Consider the following 22,058-nt stretch of genomic DNA (forward strand, 5'->3'; position numbering starts at 1 on the left):
AACTTCGCTGATAGGAAAAGCTTACAATATTGCTTTCATGTGTCTCAGAAAGATTTATGTAGTGTTATTTGTATGTCCATAGGCATCTATTTCCAACCGGCTGGATAAATTGGAAATTTAAAGTTGACGTCAAACAACCTGCAAAACATAAGTGGTTGATGTCATAGCTAAGACTAAATGGAAGTTGAGCCATATTATTATTTTTAGAATAACCCAGTTACAGTGCCTTTCAAAAGTATTGAGATGCCTTGGATTTCTTCACATTTTATTGTGTTACAAAGTGGGATTAAATTTGATTTAATTGTATTTCTTTTCTCAACAATCTACACAAAATACTCTGTATTCAAAAGAAATAAAGGAAATATAGTCGTTGCGTACGTATTCAGCTCCCTGAGTCCATACATGTTAAAAAACACATTTGACCGCAATTACAGCTGTGAGTCTTCTTGGGTAAGTCTCTAAGAGCTTTGCACACCTTGATTGTGCAATATTTGCCAATTATTATGTTCAAAATGCTAGTCAGAAATGTTCAAGTCATGCCTTACTTTTTCAAGCAGATTAAAGTCAAAACTGTAACTTGGCCACTTAGGAACAAACACTGTTTTCTTGGTAAGCAACTCCAGTGTAGATTTGGCCTTGTGTTGTAGGTTTTTGTCCTGCTGAAAGATGAATTCCAGTGTCTGGTGTAAAGCAGACTGAAGAAGGTTTTGCTCCAGGAGTTTGACTGTGTATAGCCCTATCCCATTTATTTTTATCCTGAAAATCTCCCCAGTATTTGCTGATGTCAAGCATCCATGATTCAGCCACCACCAAGCTTGAAAATAAGGAGACCGTTACTCAGTGATGTGTTGTGTTGGATTTGCCCCAAAATAGGGCTTTGCATTTAGGCCAAAAAGTGTATTCATTTGCCATGTTTTTTTGCAGTATTATATTATTTTGTATATTTGTGTTATTCTTTTGACTCTATCATTTAGGTCATTCTTTTGGAGTCACTACAATGTTGGTGATCATCTGCTAAATATGTGTATGTGATCCATCCTTTTTGAGGATGGATCAATCCTCAGTTCTCTCCCATCACAGCCATTAAACTCCGTAGCTGGTTTAAAATCCTCAATGGTCTGATGGTTAGATACCTGAGTAGTTTCATTCCCGTCCTGCTGCTCAGTTCAGAAGAACGACTGTTTCTTTGAGGTGCCTAGGTGGTTTAATATATGATGCACAGCATAATTATTAACTAGACCATGCTTTAAGAGATAGTCCATGTCCATGTCTGATTCGAAAATCTCCCTGGACTTTGTAGTTGAATATGTGCTTTAAATACAATACTTGTCTGAGGGACCTTACAGATGTTGTATGGGGGACAGAGGAAGGGTTAGTCCTTTAGAAATCATGTCAAACCCTATTATTTCACAGAGAGTGAGTCCATGTACATGTGATTTGTGGGATTTGTTAAGCCAAACTTCACTCCTGAACTAATTTAGGCTTGCCTAAACAAATGGGGCTGAATACTTATGCAATGACTATATTTTATTTTATTAATTTAAAAAAATGACATTACAGAGTTTTGTATGTACATGGTTGACAAAAAATTACAATTTAATTCCACTTTGTAACACAATAAATTTGAAAAATTCAAGGGGTCTGAATACTTTTGTAAGGCAGCCTATAGCTGTAAAAACATCTCTATATTTCCGTAGATCTCTTTTTGATCCATGTACAGAGACTGATCAAAATGTGGTTTTACTGTGTTGAATAACCCTTTACTCTGAGATATGGTAGATGAGACAGTAGAAACCGCAGTATGGATATCTGTCATTGAGGGACATGCAAGACAAATTGCAAGAAAAGGTAGACCTGAAGCTGGATCTGAAGACCTCTGTATGACTAAAAAAGACATCGCTCTCTCGCAAACCGCCAGACAAAGCTACAGGGCCAACTGTCTGTGTGCATCGTGTACTACGATGTAGAAAAGAGAAGGGGAGATTTTGTTCCAAGTTCGACAAACATGTAGGTCTGTTCATGAATACATTTTGAAAAAACCTGTTCCTCCTCAACCACCCATCATTAATGTGACATTTTCCAAACTGTTTACAGTGAGCTTGCCTAGAACCTTGTGCTGTAGCTACAAACCCAGTAGAAATATAGAAATGTGTAGTATAGAGTACGAAGTGGCACTGGTAGAAATATATCTGTAACAGAGGGATTTAGGGTCATTTTGGGTATCAGCAACCAGAACAAGAATACAAGAACACATTTCCCTGTTCTGAACGTATTGCTTTCCAATTGAACTAGAGCAACTGAGTTCCCGGGTTAGCCCTCTGAACTGAAGCCAATATGCTTTACCTATAGACTACTAACACACAAATGATCACAATGCCAATCCCTTCATCTGAAAATACCAGGGATATGAAACAAAATCCTTGAATATTATGGAATCATCATATGTGTGAATCTGTAAGGTGCTTCAAAGTTGTTTTCACATACCGGATATGTTCATTCGATTTTTCATTGTACATTGGGGGTTCGGATTGATGTTTCTTTGTGAAAATGTATCAAAAACAGGCATACACAGCAAGATACAATAAACTAGAAACAATAAAAGTCTCCATATTAAAACTCTATTTACCCAATGAGATTGCACTTTACTGATTGCTAATCACTGCACAAAATGCACCAATCAAGTTTTTTTTTAAAGAAAAAGTTTAGAAGAGGCTCAAGGTGATGAGCCTCAATGTGGTTGAGTCGATCTCGTGTGTTAACAAGATCCATTGAATGAAAAACAAAACAAATAGCAAAAACAACTCTGCATCTACATCACTGGTCCATTGCGATGCTCCGGATGCTTCTTAATCTAGAACACTGGTACTAGAACTTATTCTACAATACTGATTCTAGAACACTCAAACCAGTTTTTATAGGTACAATCTATGTGTGGATGGCACCCTCTGGTGCCGGGTTGTCCTGAAACACAGAGATTCAGGAAGCTGCTGTACGGCGGGAACTGTGCAACAATACTTTCCATAGGCAAATTGGAATCTGTGTCTTTTTATTCCATTGTCCAATCCAAGGCCCTATACTTCAAAACACATGCATACAGCCCTTCCATCCATTCATCCAGCCATCCAATCCATAGAGTTCTTTCACATTATAGACACTAGAAAAGCAGCCATTTTGAACAATATAACTAAAACAAAGACAACAAGAACAAAACGGTTGCGATTCAAGTTTCCTTCCAAATGAACGAAGAACATCCCTCCAAAAAAACTCAGAAGTGAAACCATTTAAGAACAGTGCTAGGAAAAAAGACAGATTGTCGTAAAAACTCCAAACTCCAAAATGACAACAAAAGAGCCTTCTCCGGTTCCAACCCTCCTCAGTCAGTGAGGATCCAGAACCGACCCTGTTTTTTTTTGCTCTGTGGACAGACAAACACCATTCTGTGCTTTTCGCTCTCTTTTCCCACTGCCTCACGGATAGACAACAGTGTGTGTCCAGTCCAGCTGAACCACATTGAGGGAGAGACCCCGCTCCCCCCTGCGGCGATGTGTGTGTGTGTGTAAATGTGTGCTTCTGCTTCGTCTGATGACATCATCACCCTGAAACTGTTTCACACCAGCATGTGTCTCCGTCGATGCAGAGCCAGGTGGTCCGAACGGGAGAAGCTGCGGTCACAGTCTGCACACTTGAAGGGCTTGATGCCTGTGTGTTTCCGGTAGTGGCGAGTCAGCTCGTCAGAGCGGGCGAACTTCCACGTGCAGCCGTCCCAGGTGCATTTGTATGGCTTCTCACCTGGACAGGTCAACACAAACAGACAGAAACAGAGACTGGGTGAAACAGTGACTTTCACAACATACAATTTGTGTGCATTCGCTAGTGTATTGGCTATTTTTTTCCCCATTTTCTACTTAAACAGTCTTATAATATGCTTGGAAAGTGTAGACATCACAAGCATCAAAAAGTAAACAGTTTTGGAGACAGTTGGCAGGTTTCCATTGACCCAGGTTTATTCAACAAAAGTTTAAAAAAACAACAACATTGAAAGAAGTAATGGACATGGCAGCTATGGGAGAAATGTTCTAATGATTGACAACAATTTTATCTGCTGGACAGGGGTGGATTTTTCTTTTGTCTATCTTTCTTCATCGTGACAAATCATGACGGAAATTGTGTTTTTCAAATAAATGATACTCTCTGAATAATTTTTAAGGTGTATGTCATCACGTAAATAAACCTCCAATCCAAATGTAATTCTAAACGCAACTTCTTGCTAAAAATCTATGTCTTTGCAGGATAAGGATTGTCCTGATTTTCAAGAATGCCTGAATTGCTTTGCTTTGCTTTTCTGGTTGGCTTGATGAACTTTTCACCATCCAATTATTTCAGATATACAGGAGTACAAGTTTCACCATGGAAAGGACCATGGTGATACACTGACATGTGAACATGTTTAGAATATGGCAAATACAAGTAAATACTTGCATTCTATCCATACTGGCTTCTGGGGGCTATCTCCCTGGTACATGATAGGAGCAAAGGCCTATAGGCTGTCGCACAATTTTTCTAAACTGATCATGGAAAAACTTCAACCACCTAATCTTCTAGTGATTCTTTTTTTTAGGTGTGACCTCCCTACTTCCAGCTGTTTTTATCAACACAAGACAGTTCAATGTAAATCAGTGATGTGTATAAACCCTGGATGACTAACAGGGGGAGCTGTAATGAAGCCACCGCACAGCCATCTTGTTACTTCTCCTCCATTGTAAAAACAGATTTTGGAAGCTGTAGAAATGCAGTTATGAATGTCTAGAATTGGTTTTGACACATTTATTCTATTACAGACACCTTAATGCATACGTTTAAATTATATTATGTTAGCTAAACATACAAATAGTAAATGAAAGCATTTTCCTTAACATCACCTCATACCCGCTCTCCTCTTCTTTCCCGGTTCAAGCCCTCGATAATCATTCACCAGGTTCCGGGACCATCACCAACATCACCGAACCACTCACCCTCACCTCACCTCACCTCACCTCACCTCACCTCACCTCACCTCACCTCACCTCACCTCACCTCACCTCACCGTCCATCCATCAGGAGAACATTCCCTTTTATTTAACTAGGCAAGTCAATTAATTAAGAGCAAATTATTATTTACAATGACATCCTACCCCGGCCAAACCATAACCCGGACGACGCCGGACCAATTGTGTGCCCCCCTATGGGACTCCCAATCACGGCCGGTTGTGAAACAGCCTGGAATCGAACCAGCGTCTGTAGTGACGCCTCTAGCACTGAAATGCATTGCCTTAGACCGTTGCGCCACTCGGGAGCTCATCACCAGTGCACCAGCTCACTAGATCATCCTCAGCCTCCCTTGGCTTCAACGCCATAAGTCCAACATCTCAAGGTTAAGAATGAAAATCACGGACTAGGCACCCGAATGCTTGAGGACCTTCTTTCCCGTCCCTTGTGGTTCCACTTCGTTTGAGAGTCCTGTGGTTGCCCTTCAGCCCAACATCCAGGAGGTATACCAGGACCTGCGGGAGGTATTTTCCAATAAGTGCGCCACCTGTCTCCCTCTTCATCGCCCCTGGGACAGTGCCATCGACCTGCTGGCAGGTTCTGCGCCCCTGCGCAGACGCATCTACCCTCTGTCGGTGGCTGAAACCAAGGCCATGGAGGAGTACATCCATGAGGCGCTCCAACAAGGTTTCATCCGCATGTCCACATGTCTCCTGCGTCTGCAGGCTTCTTTGTCGTCAAGAAAGATGGAAGATTACGCCCGTGTATTGATTAGCGAGGACTCAATGAGATGACCACCAAGTACCGTTACCCTCTCCCGTTGGTGTCGGCAGCCATCGAATAGCTCCGCAGGGCCCGGTTCTTTACCAAATCGGACTTGCGGAGTGCATACAATCTCTTCTGAAAGGGGGATGAATGGAAGACAGCTTTTAACACGATGTCTGGTCACTACGAGTACTTGGTGATGCCATTTGGCTTAGCCAATGCTCTGTCAGTATTCCAGGCATTCATCAACAAGGTGTTCCGGGACATGCTCGGATGCCAGGTGGTCATGTATATCGGCGACATCCTGGTCTACTAGGCTACCTTGGAGGATCACATCACTCATGTTCGAGTAGTCCTGGAATGCCTCCTGGCTAACCAACTGTTTGTCAAGGCAGAGTAGTGCCAGTTTCATCAGGAGGCTGTCTCCTTCCTAGGCTACTGGCATTATGGCCTTTCTGAGGACATTGTCTCCAACCGTGGCCCCCAATCACATCACAAGTATGGAGAGCCTGTATGGAGAAGCTCGGGGTCACGGTCAGCCTCACTTCCAGGTATAGGCCTCAGTATAACAGGCAGGTGGAGAGGATGAACCAGGAGCTGGGGAGGTTCCAGAGGATTCACTGCCAGGACCGGCAGGGAGAGTGGGCCCGATTCCTTCCATGGGCGGAGAACTCCCATAATTCATTACGTTACTCCTCGACCGGGCTGACTCCCTTCCAATGTGTTCAGCCGGCCATGGCTGTGCCAGACCGAAGCTCCTGCGGTGGATGAGTGGATGAGCACGGAGGAGAATTGTGGAGCGATGCAGACTCCAGCGTACCATCCACCATCAGAAGGAGGAGGCAGACTGCCACCGAAGTGAGACTCCCGTTTTCCATCCTGGGGATTGTGTCTGGCTCTCTACCAGGAAACTCTCACTCCGCCTACCTTGCAAGAAGCTGAGCCTCCGGTTTGTAGGGCCGTTCAAGGTTCACCGGAGGGTCAACAAAGTGACGTATAGGTTACAGCTTCCCAATGACTACCGTATCTCATCTTCTTTTCATGTCTCCTTTTTCAGGCCAGTGGTTCCTGGTCCCCTGGCTGATGCTGTCCCCCACGACACCCATCCGCCTCCCTGGACGTCAAAAGGACATCCCACCTATATCGTCAGATCCCTACTCAACTCCCGACGTCATGGAGGTTGGCTCCAGTACCTGGTGGACTGGGAAGGGTACGGACCCGGTGTTGGGGAGCTGTGTTGGGTTCCGGTGGTGGACATTCAGGATCCCAACATCATCCGTGATATCCATCTTCGCCAGGACAGGCCCGCTCCTCATCCTCGGGGCCATCATGTTTTCTCCCATTCCTCCCATTAAATCAAATGAAATCAAATGGTATGGGTCACATACACATGGTTAGCAGATGTTAATCCGAGTTTAGCGAAATGCTTGTGCTTCTAGTTCCGACCGTGCAGTAATATCTAACAAGTAATCTAACAAATTCACAACAACTACCTGATACACACAAGTGTAAAGGAATGAATAAGAATATGTACATATAAATATATGGATGAACGATGGCCGAACGGCATAGGCAAGATGCAGTAGATGATATTGAGCACAGTATAAACATATGAGATGAGTAATGTAGGATATGTAAACATTATATAAAGTAGCATTGTTTAAAGTGATTAGTGATACATTTATTACATCCAATTTTTTATTATTAAAGTGGCTAGAGATTTGAGTCAGTATGTTGGCAGCAGCCACTCAATGTTAGTGATTGCTGTTTAACAGTCTGATGGGATAGGGATTGATTGAATATGTCCGTAAACACACCAGCCAGCTGGTCTGCGCATGCTCTGAGGATTCGGCTAGGGATGCCATCTGGGCCAGCAGCCTTGCGAGGGTTAACACGTTTAAATGTTTTCCTCACGTTGGCTGCGGTGAAGGAGAGCCCACAGGTTTTGGTAGCGGGCTGTGCCAGTGGCACCATATTGTCCTCCACCATTATGTCTGGGAGCAAGACATCGGCGTCCGTGACAGGGCTGGTTTTCTTTTTGTAATCCGTGATTGACTGTACACCCTGCCACATACGTCTCGTGTCTGAGCCGTTGAATTGCGACTCTACTTTGTCTCTATACTGACGCTTAGCTTGTTTGATTGCCTTGCGTAGGGAATAGCTACACTGTTTGTATTCGGTCACCTTGCCATGATTAAAAGCAGTGGTTCGCACTTTCAGTTTTGCGCAAATGCTGCCATCAATCCACGGTTTCTGGTTGGGGAAGGTTTTAATAGTTACCGTTGGTGCAACATCACCGATGTACTTGCTAATAAACTCGCTCACCGAATCAGCATATACGTACATCAGTGTTGTCTGAGGCTATCCGGAACATATCCCAGTCCACATGATCGAAGCAATCTTGAAGCGTGGAATCAGATTGGTCAGACCAGCGTTGAACAGACCAGAGCACAGGCGTTTCCTGTTTTAGTTTCTGTCTATAGGCTGGGAGCAACAACATGGGGTCGTGGTCAGATTTGCCGAAAGGAGGGCGAGGGAGGGCATCATGGAAGTTAGAGTAGCAGTGATCCAGAATTTTTCCAGCCCGGGTCGCGCATTCGATATGCTGATAAAATGTTGGGTTTTCAGATTAGCCTTGTTAAAATCACCAGCTACAATAAATGCAGCCCCAGGATATGTGGTTTCCAGTTTACATAGAGTCCAATGAAGTTATTTCAGGGCTGTCGAGGTGTCTGCTTGGGGAGGACATACACGTCTGTGATTATAATCGAAGAGAATTCTCTTGGTAGATAATGCGGTCAACATTTGATTGTGAGAAATTCTACGTCAGGTGAACAAAAGAACTAGAGTTCCTGTATGTTGTTATGATCACACCACAACTCGTTAATCATAAGGCATACACCCCCGCCCTTCTTTTTACCAGAGAGATGTTTGTTTCGGCGTTCAACTGCGCCAGTTTACTAACCACCGGTCCTGGCAACCATCATTATGTGCACCTGGCATCAATTATTTTGCGCACCTGCGCTTCATCATGAGGCACACCTGGACTCCATTACCTCACTCGTTAATTCCCTTTTATCTGGCACTCCCTTAGGTTCATTCCCCAGGCAGCATTGTTCATGTGTTTCATGTCAAGACGCTACTCCTGCTTCTCGACTCCCAGCGTTTACGTTACAGGTTTAATGAATGATTTGTCCCAAATACAATGCGTTTAGTTGTAGAAATATTTAGGACAAATCTATTTATTGCCACCTATTCTGAAACTGACTGCAGCTCTTTGTTAAAACTTCTTAGTGATCCCTTCGCGCGCCATTCCCGTTAACGGGATTGATTTGACAATACCCAGTGAAATAGCAGCGCGCCAAATTCAAAAACAGAAATACTCATAATAATAATTCATAAATCATACCAGTGTTATACATCGTTTTAAAGATGAACTTCTTGTTAATCCAGCCAAAGTGTCAGATTTCAAAAAGGCTTTACGGCGAAAGCAAACCATGCTATTATCTGAGGACAGCACCCCATCAAACAAACACTTGAAAATCATAATTCAACCTGCCAGGCACAACACAAAAGTCAGAAATAACGATATAATTCATGCCTTACCTTTGAAGATCTTCTTCTGTTGGCACTACAATTTGTCCATTAAACATCACAAATTGTCCTTTTGTTCGATAAATTCTGTCGTTATATCCCCAAAATGTCCATTTATTTGGCGCGTTTGATTCCGAAAATACACCGGTTACAATCGCACAACATGACTACAAAGTATCTAATATGTTACCTGTAAACTTGCTCCAAACATTTCAAACAACTTTCCTAATCCAACTTTAGTTTTTTTTAAACATAAATAATCAATTACATTTAAGACGGAATAAACCTTGTTCAATACCGGACGAAAACAAAGTGGAGTGAGCTTCCAGGTCGCGCCCCAACCACAACAGTACACTTGGCTATCCACCCAGAGAGGAAATGGCCACTTCATTTCTCAAAAGGAAAAACATCAACCAATTTCTAAAGACTGTTGACATCTAGTGGACGCGATAGGAATTGCAAGCAAGTGCCTTAGAAATCTAGATCCACTTAGAAACCCCATTGAAAAGAGAGTGACCTCAAAAAAAACATTCCTGGATGGTTTGTCCTCGGGGTTTCGCCTGCCAAATATGTTCTGTTATACTCACAGACATAATTTTAACAGTTTTAGAAACTTTAGAGTGTTGTCTATCCAAATCTACCATGCATTTCCTAGCTTCTGGGCCTGAGTAGCAGGCAGTTTACTTTGGGCACACTTTTCATCCGGACGTGAAAATAGTGCCCCCTAGCCTTAAGAAGTGTTGCAGTGATTTCTCTCGCTGTAGAAGCTTACATGTATGGTGTTGAGTCATCTGCATACATAGACACACTGGCTTTACCCAGAGGCAGGTAATTAGTATAGATTTTAAAAAGTAAAAGGCCTAGACAACTGCCCTGGGGAATGTCTGATTACACCTGGATTACGTTAAAGAAGCTTCCATTAAATAACACCCTCTGTATTCTCTTTATTCACAATATATCAGGGGCATTAAGCCAGAATACGTTTTTTCCAGCAGCAGACTATGATTGAAAATGTCAAAATACATTTTTCAAAGCTTTTCCAAAATGTCCAAAATTATGGAATATCTATCGTGATGGATTTATGGGTCCTTGAGGCAAATTTGTTCATCATGAGGAAAGACACAAGTCTCTAGGTCAAACGGGGCGACAAATATGAGGGTTTAAGTAAGACTGCTTATAATAGCAGTCTCACTTAAGTCTTCTAGGACAATCTGTGCCATTCTTTTTGACCAAGTTACTCATGGCATCTAGTTTCTGTGTGCCAAATTAGTAAAAACGTTACCAATCTATGCTTCAGTTATTTAACCAAGTTAAGATTTTTGGGGGGTGAATTTATAGAATAACAATAGGTAGCAGCATCGTGTATAGTTAAATGTGTTTGTGCATGTGTGATGGTTTGTGTATGTATGTGTGGGGTCAACGTGTGTGTGTGTATGAATATGTGTGTGTGTGCGCGAGAGTAACAGTGTAAGTGGGTGTGAGTGTGTGAATAGAGTTTATGCTGCCTTGTCAATAACATGTCTCAAAAAATGTGCTATTGTGACCAGCAAAGTCACACTAGATCTAAGGCAATATTCAACGTTTGTCTAGGTCCCCAGGATGTCGGGAGATGGCTTCAATATCGGTCACTAGAGGCAATGGTGAGCGCTATTACCATCAAGTAGGCTCGCGGCTTGCTATGGCGTAGTGGATGGAGATGGTAGATGGGTATAAGCTCAGAGAATCACAGGTTCAACCCCAGTGCTAGGCACTCTTTTTTGTTATTTTTGTTTTAAACCTATCCCAACCTTAACCCTACCTTAACTATTCAGAACTAATGCCTAAATTTAACAGTCAAATTGAAAGTTTACCGACAAGCGTGAATACTGCAGTCAGACCGTGAGATCTTGTTGATTGTGAAGAGGCTTACATGTGTATTCATTTTCCATGCGTATTAGAGCGAGGGAAATCATTTTATTCAGGAAGAAAGTGAGACATAGACTTTAATTGATGAAGACAACTGTAATGAGTTGGTGAAGCCACACACACACACACACACAGTCTTGTACAGCTAACCTTGTGGGGACATACAATTCAGTCCCATTCAAAATCCTATTTTCCCTAACCCCTAACCCTAAACCTAACCCTAATCCTAACCCGTACTCTTACCCTAACCCTAACCCTAACCTTAACCCTAACCCTAACCCTAACCCTAACCCTAACCCAAAAACCTCAACTTTATCCTAACCCTAAACCTAACCCTAGCTCCTAACCCTAACCCTACAACTAACCCTAGCTCCTAACCTTAATATTTAACTTAATTCTAACCCTAAAACTAATTCTAACCTTAACCCTAAACCCCCTAGAAATAGCATTTGACCTTGTGGGGACTAACAAAATGTCCCCAGCTGGTCAACTTTTTGTTTGTTTACTATTCTTGTAGGGACTTCTGGTCCCCACAAGAATAGTTAAACACGTCCACACACACACACACACACACACACACACACACACACACACACACACACACACACACACACACACACACACACACACACACACACACACACACACACACACACACACACACACACACACACACACACACACACACACTGACCTGTGTGCGTCCTCCGGTGTGCTTTTAGATGGGAGCTCTTGGTGTAGACCTTATTGCAGCCCTCAAAGTCACACCTGTGGATGCGTCTCTTCTTGGAGTCGGGCGACTCTGACCTCTGAGGGCGCCGTATGCTCTCAATACTGAATGGTGACATGGAACTGCAACAGGAGAGGAAGAGGTGGCTCATTAGAATTTAGCATCCTTAGCATTTTCAGCATCTTTCATTTACATTATTAGTTTGGATATCAACAACTGTATGGTCCATTCTTAATGAGCAAAACCCAACATGAGACTGTGTATGCATTGACTATTGTAATTCCATCAATGGTGTCATTCATGTATATTAATATTCCTTATAATACATATAGGAGTATATACTCAACATTTGGTGGAGAATGTGGACTCAACCATCTTTTGAAGTATGAAAATCACTAAAATAATATTTAGATTTTTCAAGCTCTTCTTTCTCTTGTAGGCTTCGTCATGTACACTTATACTACAACAGCATTGTACTATTATGTAATGTAATTATGTAACGTATGACATTTCAACATCCCCCAAGCTCCAAGTTCTTCACTAGAAATACTAGGAAATAGATCAAATTTCACATTTTATGACATGTTCATTCTGAGATATTGTGAAAGAATTTAAATGGCCTTTAGATGGTGCTCTAGCAACATGGTAGAAAGGCACAGGAAACTGGATGATGTAAGACTGTTATTTTTACCGTTCCCATTGATTTATCAATCATCAGAAGGCAATGTCACATTTTTTTTTCTTCCATGCAGTTCAATGAACATCATTTCTGTTGAGTTGTTTATATTGTATCAATATAACTGGTCATGACATTTCGTTTCAAATTAGTAGTACACGGTGGGGGGGGATACAGGAGAACGAGGAGCAGCCAAAGTCTATTTGGGGGCTAGGAAAAGGAAGGAGAAAAGGAACAAGAAGAGCAGTCTCAGTGGGATCTGTTTTTTTTCTGGAGGGGTGCATAACAGGGCTCTTTCGAGGTTGGAAATGAGAAGAGGTTACGGGTTGCAGACAGAAGAGAGAGGGGAGGAGAGAGGGGAGCAGCAGTCGTGGCTGCTGGGGACCGGGGTAGGTGTTTTTGGGTGGTGGAGGAGAGAGGAGGCGTGGCCAGAGAGGCCCTCCGGTGAACTGTCTCAACCACCCGCCTCCCACTTCCTGTCTCGCTGATCCACCCACACGCTCGCTCGCACACACAGGGATCACCTGTTGCTCTTGGCTAGCTGCCATGCTGGGGCCGTGGGGCTGAACAGGAAATGAGCGCATGGGTCAGATATGAGACTGAGCTCTGCTCTGCGCTCTCTCTCTCTCTCTCTCTCTCTCTCTCTCTCTCTCTCTCTCTCTCTCTCTCGCTCTCTCTCAGCTCTCTCTCTCTTTCTGTCCCTTGCTCTCTCTGCACCCTTCTTTCTCATTCTCTCTCAGCCACAGAAGCTCAAACTAACTTCCCCTCTCTCTATTTCTCACTTTAGTTCCTCACCCTCTTTCTTTCTCCCCCAAATGTGCACTTCCTCTGAGCAAAGAGGAGACTCAGTGTAGCAAACAACAGCGCAACTATAGGCACAAATAAGGTTGAGACTTATTGGCAAACATACTGTACAATATATAAACTGTACAGTACATAAACATAGTCAACACATACTCAGTCGAAACTGATTAACCTACTCAAAATGATGTACACTGAGTATACTAAACATTAAGAATGCCTGCTCTTTCTATGACATAGACTGACCGGGTGAATCCAGGTGAAAGCTATGATACCTTATTTATGTCATTTGCTAAATCAACTTCAATCAGTGTAGATGAAGGGGATGAGACAGGTTAAATAATTATTATTAATCCCTGAGACAATTGAGACATGGATTGTGGATGTATGCCATTCAGAGGGTGAATGGGCAAGACAAAATATTTAAGTGCCTTTGAACGTGGTATGGTAGTACGTGCCAGGTGCACTGGTTTGTGTCAAAAACTGCAACGCTGCTGTATCAAGTTTCCCATGTGTATCTATAATGGTCCACCACCCAAAGGACATCCAGCCAACTTGACACAACTGTGGGAAGCTTTGGAGTTAACATGGGCCAACATCCCTGTGGATGGCTTTCGACATGTTGTGGAGTCCTTGCCCCGACAAATTGAGGCTGTTCTGAGGGTAAAAGGGAGGGGTGCGACTCAATATTAGGAAGGTGTTCCTAATGTTCGGTATACTCAGTGTATATGAACAACCTAAAGGAAAAGCGAGAAGCCTACTGTACTCCAAAAATGACAGCAACTAACACGTTCAGAAAATACAGAGTGGAAGAGTGGCGAAAGGGAATGGTGATCTAGGGATGAGAGGTAAGAAGAGAAGCGAAGAGAAGGATTTGAGGATTCACAGTGCAAACACTGGGCTCAGGGACATCCAGCAGGAGAGAGGAGGAGGATGTGCACTTTCTGACTTCTTCCCAAAGTGATTCCATGATCATGATATCATTTAGGACGCCGAATCAAACAGATTCTAAAACAAAAGGATGAAGGATGACTTCAGGTTGATCATAATTCTGTTAGATTACAGATTTTGCGGGAGCTTTCGTAGGCCTACTGCTGCTGCTACTTCCTTGAATTATTACTGTTACTGATACTTTTATTCTGGTATTACAGTTTGTTTTTCAATCGCTTTGGTGCAATTTCACAAGTATGTGGTACATTTTCAAAACTCGAAAAACAGATGAACAAGGCAGCTGTTTCAAAACTCTAAACACATGTTCAATTGACTAAGTACAGCACACAAAATCGTCACTTTTTCACCAAACTTAATCAGTGTTTCATCTAGAAATACGTGTTTCACATTGCTATTGTTCACATAAAGTGATTGCCTTTCACAATGCATTACTCACATTGCTTTTGATATGATTCTCTTCTAATTTGTTAAAATACATTTAACTGTTACTTAATCTGACATCTCTTCATTGACCATCACTAAACCTAAAGATTTTAAACTGATCATTTAACTGTGACTGTATTCATGATACAGAACAACCTCGTGTGCCTTATTGCTTTTATTAAACTGTTCCCAACATATTAAAATAAAATAACAATGATTTACATATTTTCATTAAAATGTTATTTCATACAATTTCATTCTTCCGACAGAAGATATAGTCCGGACAGATCTTTTGGTCTAGAGACACGACCCACTCATTAATTATGTTTGCAAATTTGCTTCGCAAAAAGACTGGTCTTTCTTAACAAAATGTTTGATATGCAGCCTGGATAACGTTCTTGTCACTTGCTAGCTAGCTAGCCAACTTCAGCTCTCAGTCACGTCAAACATTGAACCTGGAATGACAGTACTTTCGTTTGTTTGAGTTTTTTTTTCTATTGGTATTTTCTTAGATATGTCCATGATAATGATAATGACGATTTCGACTGTCTCATAAAAAGTTGTCTCGTCTTGTCTGGGCACTGTTCACTCTATGTACTGTTCATTGTTCACTCAGAGATCGAAATTCAAAAGTGAAACATTGTTTCACATCATGCAAGCGGTCAGACAAGTGAAAATATTGGTCACTAAAGAAAACTTTAAGCTCGTCCCTCAATTTAAAAAAAAAACGTGTCAATACTTTGCCCCTTGATAACCAATGCACTTCTGTTTGTTGTAAAAGTGTTACATGGTCGCTGCCCATATCATTGCATAGTGCAGAAAGTCGTCAGGAGCAACTGCTTGCACGCTCGTTACCACTCCACTATGTCTCCCTGTCATGGCGTTTGTGCCATCAGTACACATACCAACATGAGCAGCAGCAACGTTTGGCTACATACGAACCGTTAGTGGAATACCCACGAGAGAGAAACGGTTAATGTGATTGGATGTTAATTAGTTGACTTGGCTACCTGTATTTGACATTGTGTTGCTATTTCGCTGAACACTAGCTGGTTTAATTTAATTTTTGGCAGTGAAACGAGGCTACTCAGGTGATGAGAAAAGAAACTCACCCAAATGTATAGCCCCGTTGGAAAATATAAATGGATTGTTTGAAAATGTGAAGAATGAAAAAAAATGTTAAAAATATATATACAGTTGAAGTCTGAAGTTTACATACACCTCAGCCAAATACATTTAATCTCAGGTTTTCACAATTCCTGACATATAATCCTAGTAAAAATTCCCTGTCTTAGGTCAGTTAGGATCACCACTTTATTTTAAGAAAGTGAAATGTCAGAACAACAGCAGAGAGAATTATTTATTTCAGCTTTTATTTATTTCATTACATTCCCAGTGGGTCAGAAGTTTACATACACTCAATTAGTATTTGGTAGCATTGCCTTTAAATTGTTTAACTTGGGTCAAATGTTTCGGGAATCCTTCCACAAGCTTCCCACAATAAGTTGGGTGAATTTTGGCCCATTCCTTCTGACAGAGCTGGTGTAACTGAGTCAGGTTTGTAGGCCTCCTTGCTCGCACACACTTTTTCAATTCTGCCCACACATTTTCTATAGGATTGAGGTCAGGGCTTTGTGATGGCCACTCCAATACCTTGACTTTGTTGTCCTTAAGCCATTTTGCAACAACTTTGGAGGTATGCTTGGGGTTGTTGTCCATTTGGAAGACTCATTTGCGACCAAGCTTTAACTTCCTGAATGATGTGTTGAGAAGTTGCTTCAATATATCCACATACTTTTCATGGCGGTTTGGAGCAGTGGCTTGTTCCTTGCTGAGCAGCCTTTCAGGTTATGTCGATATAGGACTCGTTTTACTGTGGAAATAGATACGTTTGTACTTTTTTCCTCCAGCATCTTCACAAGGTCATTTGCTGTTGTTCTGGGATTGATTTGCACTTTTCGCACCAAAGTTCATTCATCTCTAGGAGACAGAACACGTCTCCTTCCTGAGCAGTATGACAGCTGAGTTGTCCCATGGTGTTTATACTTGCGTACTATTGTTTGTACAGATGAACGAGGTACCTTCAGGCATTTGGAAATTGCTCCCAAGGATGAACCAGACATGTGGAGGACTCCAATGTTTTTTCTGAGGTCTTGGCTGATTTCTTTTCATTTTCCCATGATGTCAAGCAAAGAGGCACTGAGTTTGAAGGTAGGCCTTGAAATACACCCATAAGTACACCTCCAATTGACTCAAATGATGTCAATTAGCCTAAGCTTCTAACACCATAACATAATTTTCTGGAATTTTCCAAGCTGTTTAAAGGCACAGTCAACTTGATGTATGTAAACTTCTGACCCACTGGAATTGTGATACAGTGAATTATAAGTGAAGTAATTTGTCTGTAAACAATTGTTGGAAAAATTACTTGTTTCATGCACAAAGTAGATGTCCTAACCGACTTGCCAAAACTATAGTTTGTTAACAAGAAATTGGTGCAGTGGTTGAAAAACTAGTTTTAATGACTCCAACCTAATTGTATGTAAGCTTCCGACTTCAACTGTATATCAAAATAAATAAATGTGAATCATCAGTTTGGGAACATCTGGTCTAGTCTAATTGAAACCGATGCAAGCCTGCTGGCTACGTGACTAGCTAAAGGACCAGTGGTGGCACTGAGGTCCATATGAGACACTATGCTCTAGTGCCATCGTGCAGAAATAACAAAGAAAATCACTATTTGATGAGATAGCGGAGTTAGCTAGAAAGTTATACCAGTTATCAAATAGGATACTAGCTAGCTTTTCATGCATGGCAGTACCAGTGTTGTCAAAGCTGGTAGACCGTCTCTGGTGATGTCAACATTACAACCAGGATGGACTGTCAAATTGGATGAAAAAACGCTGTCACATACACAGATGGAGCTCTCATCTATGGGCGAGCATGTTGTTAACTGTAAAGTAGCTAGCTAGATGTGTCTCGATAATCTTGCTATTGCATAAAAAAATGCGTACATCAAAATATCTCTTAATACATATCTCTTAGTCGACAATTTCTCTAACATTTGACTCATGGCTCTTGCACAGGAAAGAGGTGGAGACCGTTTTCAAGGACCTACCAGATCACAAAAAACTGTGAACAGCAAGGGGGAGACAAAAAATGATGGTTAGGGCGAAATCTACCATATGACCACTAGGTGTCATCGTATACCCACAGATCAAATTGATTTCAACAGTACGTGATGAAGTCCACTAGCTTGCTTCACTGTTGTAAAATAACACTATTGCATATTATTTGTATATTAACATATCTGGGAAATTTTGGAGAAAACATGGATTTGTTAGACACCAGTGGAGGGTCCTATGAGGAGGAAGGGGAGGACCATCCTCCTTTGTAAAATTTCAGTAAAAAAAAATAGTAAACACTAAAAAAGTTATCATTTTTAGATGAAAGTATACAAAATATATTCATGTCACCAACTAATTGATTAAAACACACTGTTTTACAATGAAGGTCATTAGTAACTTCAACAGCACTCTCTGAGGTAGCACCATGTTGTAGCCGGAGGACAGCTAGCTTCTGTCCTCCTCTGGGTACATTGACTTCAATACAAAACCTAGGCTCGTAGGCCTCACCCCCTTTCATAGACCTACATGGTAATTATGACCACTTCTGGAGGATGACCTCCAACCAGTCAAAGCTTTTGCAGTATGAACTGACATGTTGTCCAATCATAGGATTATAATCAGAGAATGAACACAGTGTGTTGTATTGGGGGTGTGCCACAGAGAAGCTTGATGAGTTGGTGACATTATTGGATCGAGTTTGAAAAGTGATAGTTGAGCATTTTTTGGATATTATTCAATTGAAATTAGTTTAATCAAATTACTGGAGACGGAGGAGGTAAATAGTTTTCCTGGTTTTAGAGCTTTATTTATTTTTATGTCCAGTTAGTCCATTTTATTTCAATTTGCCTTGCTAAATTCAGTAGCAAGTAGCAGTAGCGAGCTAGCTAGCTACCAGCTCGAGTGTGTAGTTTTAACCGTAAATGCTACTGATAATGTTGTTGAATTTTTGTTGAAGAACCCCATTCTCTGGGAAACGTGGAAAAGGTGTGAAATAAAACCGAGGGTCAACCTCTGCCTGAGATCATTTTCATGAAGAAGGATGAAAAAGTGAGGGTGTTCAAAACCAATTGGTATCAAAAGTATAGCTGGTTAACAGGGAGCCTTTCATCAAGCCGCCTGTATTGCTGGCCTTGCCTGCTTTTTGGAAAGTCTGATTACAGTGACCGACATGGTGACCGACAAAACAAAAGCAGGGAGCATATGAATGCCGACATCAGATTCAAGCTTCTGGGAAAAAGCTGCATCGATCATGACGAAGGTCTGCGTATTCAAACGCAACACAACGAGAAAGTAAGACGAAACCTGGATGTTCTCAAGCGGCTTATGAACACCACTCGGTTTTGGTTCATGCAAGAATGAGCTTTTAGAGGACGTGACGAGAGGGTTCCGCTAAGAAGGGAAACTACAAGGAGCTCGCAGCGATAATTGCATGTTACGATGCTTTACTTGCTGAACATATGGAATTTTCAACTGTCTTTTCTGGGAATGTCAAAATCAATTCAGAATGATTTGATAGCTTCCATCGCGTCATCCATTAAAAGTTAGATTAAAGAGAGAGGTTGACGCACCATATTGTTTTGCGCGCGCACTCAAGTAGGCTTTCCACTTTCCACTCCTCCTGTATTTATTTAGCAAAGATGATAACACATAATCACTCCAGACAGACCCAAGCAAAAACTAATTGCATAAATGTTGCAGCAGCCTAGGCTACACCTAAACATGAGAGATCTGACATGCTGTATGGGATGAAAAGGAGACTATTTTTCAGTCTGATCAACTGTAGGCTCCCAATAAGAGCAGCTGCATACCATGTTCCCTGTCCATCTGGTCAGGGTAAACTAGTTGGTAACATTATGTATTCATAGTCCATTTCTGTGTCAGGAGAAAATGTGAATGTGATCAAATTTGGTTAAAATTCTAAATTGGGCTGGGTAGGCTGGCTATACATATTCAATCCAAATGTATTAGCTGTAATTAATCAATCAACATAATAGTGATGACAGATGTGAGTACATTTTTTATAAAGCCTAAAGTTGCATGATGCAAACATGCATAAAGCAAGCTCAGCCTCGTGAGTTCTATTGTCTATGAGTTGTTGTCTCTGTGTCTGGGTAGAGGAAATCCCCTCCTAATCATGTCTAAATATAATTCATATGAACAAGTATAAGGTTGCTGCAGTTTGTCAACTCTCTCCTGACATGAACTGAAGCCACGTATCATGTGACCGCTCATCCACTACACATTGAATGTTTCCTCTCCAAGCAGTACCCCTATACATTTTCTCTCATTACTGTATGTAGAGTCAATCACACACAAAAAAAACAATCACATTATTACACATCAATGATTTTACTAACTGCGTAGTGTGTTGTTTTATTGTTTTTTGTCTTCCCAGTCAAATTCTGCACTTAAGTCAAGCTGCACTGAAGTCAAGCCTCTGAACACCTCAACTCATGGCTCATAACCTCATTCAATCACTGCTGTGATCCCTTCCCAACACTGTAAGTAGCTCTCTCATTCCCATTCCCCATAACATTGTACTATAAATGTCTTTATTAAATGTTTTAGGTTAAAATAATTCGTCTTTGACGTTTTTGAAACACACTTTGTCGTCTCCGTGCCTATACCGTGGGTCTCCCATCCTCCTCCATGTTTCAAGTCACCAGCCTCCACTGTTAGATACATACATACATACATACATACATACATACATACATACATACATACATACATACATACATACATACATACATACATACATACATACATCTATGTATTTTCTCTGTAAACTGATTTGACAACTGATTCTCATTTCTGGGGTGAGGTTGGGCTATTGGAATGAGAAATGGAAAACTGGAAATACAGCGTACTTTGTGATATCAAATGTCTTCTTACACTTTAAGATGGGGCATGCAACCAATCTCACATGAAACCATTCATGAAGATAAATGATCTGAAGTACTTAGGCCCCTAGTATAAAAAAGTATGATTATTACAGATACCCCGAAATATATTGAATGGCGATGTTATTTTATTTGGGATGCAGCATAATTAATCAGTTATACAATTTCAAAACAATACAATACATTTCACTACAGATTTTGCAAAACACATTAAGTATGTTCCCTTCAAATACTTTTAGACTACTCTACTACCATATATCTACAACACAAAATCAATGTGTACTTGTGTGTAGAGTGTGTATTTTATCGTGTGTATGCATGTATCTGTGCCTGTGCGTGTCTACTCAATCTAATTCTACTGCTTGTATTAGTTACCTAATGTGGAATAAAGTTCCACGTAGTCATGGAACTATGTAGTAGTGCGCCTCCCATAGTCTGTTCTGGATGCGGGGGCTGTGAAGAGACCTCTGGTGGCATGTCTTGTGGGGTATGCATGGGTGGCCGAGTGGTGTGCTAGTCGTTTAAACAGACAGCTCGCTGCATTCAGCTTGACAGTACTTCTTACAAAAACAAGTCAATCTCTCCTCTACTTTGGGCCAGGAGAGATCGGGATGCATATTACTAATGTCAGCTCTCAGTGTACATTTAAGGGCCAGCTGTGCTGCCCTATTCTTGGCCAATTGTAGTTTACCTAAGTCCCTCTTTGTGGCACCTGACCAAACTAGGGACTGTAAGATCTGCCTGGTTGATGGCTTTGTTAAGAAGGCAGAGCAACACTTTATTATGAGCAGACCTTTCTCCATTTTAGCTACTGTTGCATCACTGTGTTTCATCCATGACAGTTTACAATCCAGGGTTACTCCAAGCAGTTTAGTCATTCACACAGTACTGATGAAAAATCAAGTGCATTTTATCTAAATATGGGTATACGCGGGCCCGGCTCCACTACGGGGCTAAAGGGGGCTCAAACTTTAGCCCGCTCGGTTTTATTTTTATGACCTTATATAAAAATAGCTAAACATTTTAAATGATTGGTTGGCACAAAAAAAATCTATCTCCTCTGCGCTGGACAGGGCACACGTGTGTAGGGGGGCTATGGAAAGCCACTGGGTGGTTAGGTTTGGCTCCTTTGGGTTTCCATAAAAAGCAGGAAAAAC

The 22,058-nt window shown here is 41.5% G+C and overlaps 1 protein-coding gene across 1 annotated transcript in view; it reads right to left on the reverse strand.

The window, feature by feature from the left end:
• Positions 1-878: 878 nt before the first annotated feature.
• Positions 879-22,058, reverse strand: part of LOC120058169 (Krueppel-like factor 12) — a 150,270-nt gene continuing 129,090 nt past the window's right edge. Inside the window, exons 5-6 of the mRNA XM_039006635.1 lie at positions 11,984-12,141; positions 879-3,789 (exon numbers count right to left, since the gene is read on the reverse strand). Of these exons, the coding sequence (XP_038862563.1) occupies positions 3,608-3,789; positions 11,984-12,141 (340 nt within the window). The 3' untranslated portion in view covers positions 879-3,607. The remainder of the gene's footprint in view (positions 3,790-11,983; positions 12,142-22,058) is intronic.

The sequence above is a fragment of the Salvelinus namaycush genome, chromosome 13, assembly GCF_016432855.1.
Source record: "Salvelinus namaycush isolate Seneca chromosome 13, SaNama_1.0, whole genome shotgun sequence".
Taxonomy (NCBI): Eukaryota; Metazoa; Chordata; class Actinopteri; order Salmoniformes; family Salmonidae; genus Salvelinus; species Salvelinus namaycush.